General features: G+C 37.1%; 1 protein-coding gene across 1 annotated transcript; it reads right to left on the bottom strand.

Annotated features, from left to right (window-relative positions):
* Positions 1-1733: 1733 nt before the first annotated feature.
* Positions 1734-4158, bottom strand: LOC106302139 (RNA-binding protein 24-like). Its single transcript, XM_013738666.1, has 5 exons — positions 3555-4158; positions 3147-3282; positions 2971-3064; positions 2397-2439; positions 1734-2293 (listed from the first exon to the last, which is right to left on the bottom strand). Exons 1-5 carry the CDS (start codon positions 3729-3731, stop codon positions 2018-2020), a joined length of 726 nt encoding a protein of 241 aa, XP_013594120.1. The 5' UTR covers positions 3732-4158; the 3' UTR covers positions 1734-2017.
* Between the last annotated feature and the right edge of the window lie 3672 nt (positions 4159-7830).

Raw genomic sequence — 7830 nt, 5'->3', positions numbered from 1 at the left:
TGAGTTGTTTGTTTTGAATCCAGCAAAATGACTCTGTAAGTGAAACCTGCAATATTACAAATGAATAGAAAGTATAAAGACATGCCAAGGGGAAATAAATATGGAAAATCTCAAAAATTGACAGATTAATTAAGTCCTAGCTTTTTTTAAGATCCACTATTTGGGTCCCTCCCTATTCTTTGAACAATCTCTAATCATGTTTTATATCTTCATCAATAAAGAGAAAAGGTAACCGAACCCTAAAGTTCAGAGAAAGCTAATACATCTGCGGCATTGTGTTGTGCACTTCACGAAACCACCAGATTCTACCCAGAAAATAGCATATAATCACACAAGTCAAGTCATGCATGAAACTAGTTACTCATTGTTTACAAAGTGGTAGTTCAAGGAATTCGCAACATTTGTTTTTTTTTATTTCTACTCAAATCCAAAGACGAAACCATCTCTACTCTCTATTTCCAGAACCGATCCTTTACTTTTTTTCTATTTTGCGATTGAAAACTTAGAAGCTCCCATAGGTATCAGAAATTAAGCAACATGGCAACTGAAAACGAGAATATATCGGAAAAACTTACGATTAAAAAGACCCTGTAAATAATGAGAGAGAGTTTACAGTTTAGGAGGAGAGATTTGTTTGGTGCAAGCAAAGACGGAATTTTTGTTAGGGGAAGGCCAAATGCGAAGAGGATGATGGGGGGCCTTCTTTTGCTTTTGTTACACGTGGATAACAGCCACCATTGGAGCCATCACCTGTCACCTGAGTTAACACGTGCCGACTTTTTTTGTAACTTTTTGGGCTTTTTAAAAAGTTAATGAGGCCCAAATGTTTTATTTTGTCTTATTCTTCTTTTTGAAAAATAGTATTCTTAGAGAGTGTATATAATTAAAATATTTTAAAATTTATGTTACATAAGAAAAATAGTTTTAAAATCTACTAACAAAATAATCATCTATTTTTTAATTAAAATCACTCAAATTTTCTTAAGAAAATCTATGCCAATCATTCTAAAGAATTTGTAATGAAAGGTAGTAGCACTGTATCACTAAAATTTGAGATAAATGATGTATTAAGCCTCAGATCTGGATTCTAAAAATATGCAACTTCTCAAGAAAATTAAGTCATTTTCTAATGTGTGTTTTGCTCCAAAGTCCAAAGAAGGCTTGCAAACGTAGGAAAAAAATGATGTTTATAAAAAATCTGGTGTTGAAAAGGAATGGGGTTGACAAACAAGAAAAAGAAAAAGAGGTAGTGGTAGGAAAATGGAAAATGGAAACATAAAATATTACGAGGATTCTACAAACTTGGATCTTCAGATTCAGTTTTGTCTGGTATCCAAACTTCATTACTTTGCCATTAACTTGATACATACCTTGCCATTTAAATATCCCCAGTAAAATCCGTTTCGATCAATTATATTTTATGAAACAATACAGTAAAATCCAAAGTGATGTGGATGCATGGATGTTAAGTTTTTTGTTGATGCTTGTAAGATTTGATGTGTCCAAAGATGAAGTGTAATTACCTTGAGAGAGGGAAAAACAATGTTAACTCAAAACAAAAGGTTTCTCTTGTAACGTGTGACTAGATAAAAATGGTTTATGTGATGATGGGTTTAACTAACTCTAGTCTTTCATCTCCCAAACAAGTTTAGCGTGTAGTAAACACGAAGTGATTTTAACAAGGAAAAATGAAGGGAGAAAAACAGAGGAAATTCAGCAAAAAATGGTAACAATAAAGGAATGATTTCTGAAATAACAATTTCTCAGTCTAGGAACTGTTCTGTACAGATATGGAAAGACAAGAGCCAGCCCCTGGAGCTAAATATATATGCAGAGACAACAAGTAAGTAAGCTCAGTAGACATTAATTTTATTTACAATGCAGAGGACTCGACTCAAGAGGGCGTAGAAAGCTACACAAGTAGCAATCTTCTTATCAGCAGTCCTGTGCCTTAGAAAGTGTCTAGTAGCAAGACTAGTTCAAAAGAATCAGATTACGATTCTTTTATGTATAGTTTTCACCCTGTTGTTTGATCAGAACCGCTTCTTTGCATATGTTGAGGAGTCTGAACAATGATATGGGATTGTGTTGGGGAAGGACCTGCTATAACTGAAGGGTAGGGAGATTGAATATGACTTCCTGGAACTGAATAGCCCTGTACCGCTGTATAATTGTGACCAGCGGGGATGTTTTGACTCAATTGCCCGTATTGGTAGCCAGGTGAGTTAACAGCCCCAGGTACTCCATAAACCTGAAGGTACTGTTGTTGCCCAATGTAAGGACCATACAAGCCCTTTAATAACCATGAAGAGAAGACGAGTTATATAACCAAAGTCAAAATAGTTTTGAATGCCTAAGTAAACCAATAAGAGACTGTAACAATTTCAGAAGCTCACATGAGACTGAGAATAAATGTACTCAGGTCCATATGGTGTAGCCCTGAGAGAACACGGAAACATAAAAATTAGAAACAGACGAAGTAAAGTCTTTGCTAGACATTCAAAAGAGAATATAAAGAAGGGTAGTGGTTATAAAACAAATGGCTAAATTAAATTGCACAAAGAAAAGAAATTATACAAAACTAGGAGAAAATAAGCCTATATGTCCATTCCCAAATGTTCACTCCTGAACTTGAGATCATTTTGGCCTTTTCAAAGTCCAGATACATTCCATGACCTTGCCTGTCCAAAACAAACTGAGCTCTGAAACATATCCACTGCTGGAACTATTTTTTGTATTACCAACACAACATGCCACATCCCAGTGCTATCCAATGTGGCAGAAGGTAACTATAAACCCGTAGCCCATGCTATGATTGGTAAATCCCACTTGATCAAAGCGACTGAACAAAATGTTTCACCTTTGTGAAATGGACTAGCAGGTAAGCATACATTACAACTGATTATCTCTTTACAGCATATATGTACAGTAGCTAGGTGATTCTGTAACACTCAGAATAGCATAACTCACCCATAAGGGTACATAACTCCTTGCTGGTAGCTATAAGCAGGTGGTTGCTGATACGGATGTCTTCCAACATATGGGGAAGCAGGTCTCATCCGTCCTAACGAACAAAAAAGTAATATAAAGGTCTCAGGAATTTATGCAAGGGAAATAAAATAAATGAATAGTGAAGCAAGACTGACCAGGTATCACAGAATATTGCATGGGAAGGCGAGGTCTGCCAAGGGAAGCTAGATTACAATTTGCACGTCTGCCATCTATAATAGGTGCTGGGTCAACACATGCTCTCCTAGCAGCCTCTGGATCTCGGAAAGTCACCTAAAAAAATCCTCCATACAAATCAAAAAACAGAGCACTGAGTCATTCAACAACCATGAATATAATAAACTAACAGGTATATAAGTTAACCAGATGAAAATCACTACTCCTCTGATTAGAATACTCAAAAAAGGTAGCAAATATGGCCAGTGAGGGTTTCAGCAAAAACAGCATTTAGGATCCTAAGCCTAACGAATCATTCTAAGCAAACCATGGAAGCAGCAATAAACCAAGTTGATGAATAAGATGAGGAAATAAGATAGAAGACTCACAAAGCCGTAACCTTTGGATCGACCAGTGCTCTTGTCGTAAATAACGACCGCCTCAAGGATCTCACCATAGGGTTCGAAATGGCGAAGAAGAGTCTCGCTCTGAGTCTCCCAGGCAAGGCCACCAACGAAGACCTTGGTGAAGGTTGTATCACCAAAAGGAGAGTACGAGTACGCCATATGATTAGAGAAGACAAGGAGCGATTCTAAAACTTGACCCAGTAAACCCTAGACATAGTTTTTGGATGATTAAAACCTTAGTAAAAGTGAAGACGAGATTCTAGGGTTTACTTAGGTCTGCGATGGGGAGAAGGAAAGAAAAAGGGAAAACGAACGAGATCGGCGCCAACGAAACCTAACAAGTAATGATCATGACAGAGAAACAAAAAAGAAGAGATAAAATTTCCCGGGAAAAAAAAGTAACAGAAAATTAGAAAGAAGTTAGGGGGAAATGGGTTGTAAACTTTTGAAAGATAGGCCAGGAAGATGAGGTTAATGGAAATTGTACATTGATGATGATGCTGAAGAAGAAGTTGGTTATGATGCGTGATTATTATCGATTCATGAATTGTTTAGCCAGAGAGAGAGAGAAACAGAGTTGGTTCCTCTTCGCTCTCATAAGAATGGGTCCCGCTCAAATCAATATACTATTTACTAGTTTATGTTATTAGCGCTGTAATTACAGAACAGAGTATGTGTTCCCTCGTGTCGATTAAAGCAAATTATCAACTCTGTAAACTTACCAAGAAATAACTTATGTTTCCATGTATCTTAATTTGTTTTATTAATTACGTACAATGGTAGTATAATCTTTTTTTCCTTCAAATTTATCTAACACCCTAAAGATAATACACAATTGTTTTTTTCTATTATAAAAGGGCTAACAGTTGATAAAAAAATAAAAGGGCTAACGATACACAATGTTGTACTTACATACTACTTTTTAATCTTGGGGAATGTTGGATAGCAACTGAAATGGATAAGCCTTGTGAGCAGTACCATCGACCCTACTAAACTATATTAAAGTTGAGAAATGACTTTCCTGGGCCCTGGCTATAGTGTCTTTTTCACATCTAAATCATTGTAAAAAAATATGTATAATAAACTAACTAAATTAGATTTATTTATTAAAAATCTCAAATTACATAAGAATATTTGGTCTCATGAATATAGCCAAATCATTCAAACGGTGGTTGAATTTCGTATCTCCATTTATATATTTTAGATGGTGTGGTGTCAAGCTTTCACCCCAAACCACTTTGGTTAAGGTTTATGGATCCCTTGTCTTAACGTAAAGCATGAAAAAAATATATAAAGTTGAATGGCATGGGGACCTTATCTTTGGAGGCGAAAAATGCTTTTTTTTTTTTTTTTTTGGTAATCCAAGGTTTCCCGATTCGCGGGTCATCCCTGGGTCCGGTCAGGCAGCGGACCGGCTTCACCCGGGAGGGTATGTCCTGAGCCCGAAGGCCCAGTATCCGCTTCGTGACATGGATGAGCAGTTCGCCTTCGGCTGGCGTCGAACCCGGAAGCATGACAATTGGCCCCCAAAGCTCTAACCAGTAGAGCTGACTCATCCCGTCGAAAAATGCATTTTTCGATCCCAACATTTAGTACCGTGCCTTTTTATACTTTTTTTTTTCTTTTTTGAAAAGAGCCTTTTTATACCTTAACAAATCATAAATACAAAATCATACATGAACTAAGAATTTGTTTAAACTTTCAGACGCAAACTTTAATTTGTAGCATAAACCGCTGGGAATTGAACTGTTTTCGTGCAGACATAATATAGTCTTACTTACTACTGTGCTTTTATTGTTTTTTTTATCAAATTTAAAATATCTATATTTTTATTTGTATATTATAAGGGAAAAATATTTTTGTTTACAAATTTTATTTAGTACAAATTATAATTGCATTAATAATTTATATATTTCAAGTTTTTTACACTCTTACACATGCAATAAAACTAAAAAATGATATTTCATAAATTATTCAATCTAATTTTAAAATGACATTTCTCAAATAGTTATCTAATTTTAAATATTTAAATTTTAAAAAATCTACATATTATAGTGATTATATTTTTTTCTTAAAAATCAAAACTTAGCTTTTAAGTAACTTTATATCCATTTGCGTTTGTTTGAGTAACATTCAAGTTATCCATAAATTACTTTTATTCCAACTGTTGCTGAACAACATATTAGTGTGGCCCAAATAAGTCCAGCACAGCCACAACTTCAGATATCTCAAAAGCCCATTAAAGAGAGTCAAAGGAGTCAACATCAGGACAGAGCTTCAACGGTTCAAAACAGAGTTCAAGTCTGCGTTTCCTCTAGTACGGGAAAGCAACCATTACAGCTGTGTAATTGATATGCTCTTTTGTCTTGTTGCTAGTTTTAGAAACACAGCTGTATAGTCTCTAGATCCTTCAGCTGAGCCCTTTAAATAAGGAACGTTGTATCAGAGAACATTATCAAGAAATAAAGTTATTATTCAGAAACCCTAGTTCTTGTTGTTACCTTCATGGTATCAGAGCACAGAGAGTAGATCTTGGAGTTTTTTTTTCGCCATGGACGGTAATCAAGACCCTCAGTCCGCGTCAAACTTGACAATCACTCAGTGTGTCACCCTTAAGCTCAAAGATGACAACTATCTCATCTGGAAGCTGCAGTTTGAACAATTTCTCTCTTCTCAGATGCTTCTCGGCTACGTTACTGGACCTCAACCTCGCCCTGCGCAAACCATAACCGTCCGTACTGAAGACCAAGCTGTCGAAGCCGCAAATCCGGAGTTCGTTCGATGGGTTCAAAAAGACCAACTTATCATGGCCTGGATCTACGGCACTCTTTCTGAAAATGCGCTCCGCTCAGTCTATGGACTTCATACGTCTCAAGAGGTATGGTTCTCTCTAGGACAGAAGTATAATAGAGTCTCAGCAACCAGGAAGTTAGCTCTACAAAGGAAGATTCAAACTACTTCTAAAGGTAGCAAGACAATGTCTCCGTATGTGTCTGAGATTAAGACCTTGTGTGATCAACTTGACTCTATTGGAGCGGCTATTCCTGAAAGTGAGAAGATTTTTGGCATGCTCCATGGTCTAGATCGAGACTATGAAGCCATCAGTGTGGTGATTGAGAACTCGATGGACTCTATTCCTGCTCCTACGCTTGATGAAGTCATGTCTAAACTGGTCTCATATGAAGACAAACTTCAAACTTATTCTGCATCCACAGAAGTTACTCCTCACCAAGCTTTCTACACTGATAGAGGTGGCTATTCTGGTCGTGGTAGAGGTCGGTCTAGAGGAGGATATAGAGGTCGTGGCTATTCAACACAAGGCAGAGGCTTCTATCAACAGTTTGGACAAAGCAGTGGTTGTGGAGGTTCACAAAACACATCTCGTCCTACTTGTCAGATCTGTGGAAAGTTCGGTCACTCAGCTTACAAGTGTTACCGTCGATTTGATCAACACTTTCAACAAACTGAGTTTCCTCAAGCTAACATGATCATGAGAAGTGCAGAAGAAGCAGACTATGGAGGAAATGATTGATATCCTGACACAGCCGCTACTCATCACATCACGAGCTCTACTCAACACTTACAGAGTGCTCAGCCATACTCTGGCACTGACGCTGTGATTGTAGGCAACAGCGACTTCCTACCAATCACACATGTTGGATCCATTGCTCTTCCGACTCTGTCAGGTACTGTACCGCTCAATGATGTGTTAGTATGTCCTTCAATCACAAAATCTTTGCTCTCAGTCTCCAAATTAACTGATGATTATCCATGTGAATTCACTTTTGATTCACGAACTGTGGTAATTAAGGACAAACAGAGCAGGCAGCTTCTCACTCGAGGAAGCAAACATGAGGGCTTGTATCGGTTAGAGAATCCTCAATTTCTTGCGTTCTACTCATCAAGACAGCAGAGTGCAACAAATTTGGTTTGGCACAAGAGACTGGGGCATCCTCATCAGCAAGTTCTACAGTTTCTATCTACAACTAAAGCTATTTCAGTCAATAAAGTCTTGAAGACTATGTGTGAGTCATGTCAGTTAGGAAAGACTAGCAAGCTTCCCTTTTCTAGTTCAGTTTTTGAGTCTAAAAGACCACTTGAAAGGATTCATTGTGATGTATGGGGTCCTGCTCCTGTAACCTCTGTTCAAGGTTTCAGATATTATGTCATATTTATTGACAATTTTTCTCGGTTTGCTTGGTTCTATCTAATAAAGCTCAAATCAAATGTGTTTACAATATTCAAATCCTTTCAAAGT

This window comes from Brassica oleracea, chromosome C7, assembly GCF_000695525.1.
Source record: "Brassica oleracea var. oleracea cultivar TO1000 chromosome C7, BOL, whole genome shotgun sequence".
In the NCBI taxonomy this organism is placed as follows: Eukaryota; Viridiplantae; Streptophyta; class Magnoliopsida; order Brassicales; family Brassicaceae; genus Brassica; species Brassica oleracea.
The sequence above is the reverse complement of the archived record's forward strand: the minus strand, read 5'-3'. Positions and strand labels throughout refer to the sequence as shown.

Bases quoted from the DNA above. Each gene is read 5' to 3' on its own strand.
- LOC106302139 (XM_013738666.1), bottom strand. From the start codon at position 3,731: ATGGCGTACTCGTACTCTCCTTTTGGTGATACAACCTTCACCAAGGTC. The intron at 2,440-2,970 runs GTGAGTTATGCT...GTGTTCTCTCAG, and splicing joins GGAGTTATGTACCCTTATGG to GGCTACACCATATGGACCTG. The intron at 2,294-2,396 runs GTGAGCTTCTGA...TGGTTATTAAAG, and splicing joins ACATTTATTCTCAGTCTCAT to GGCTTGTATGGTCCTTACAT.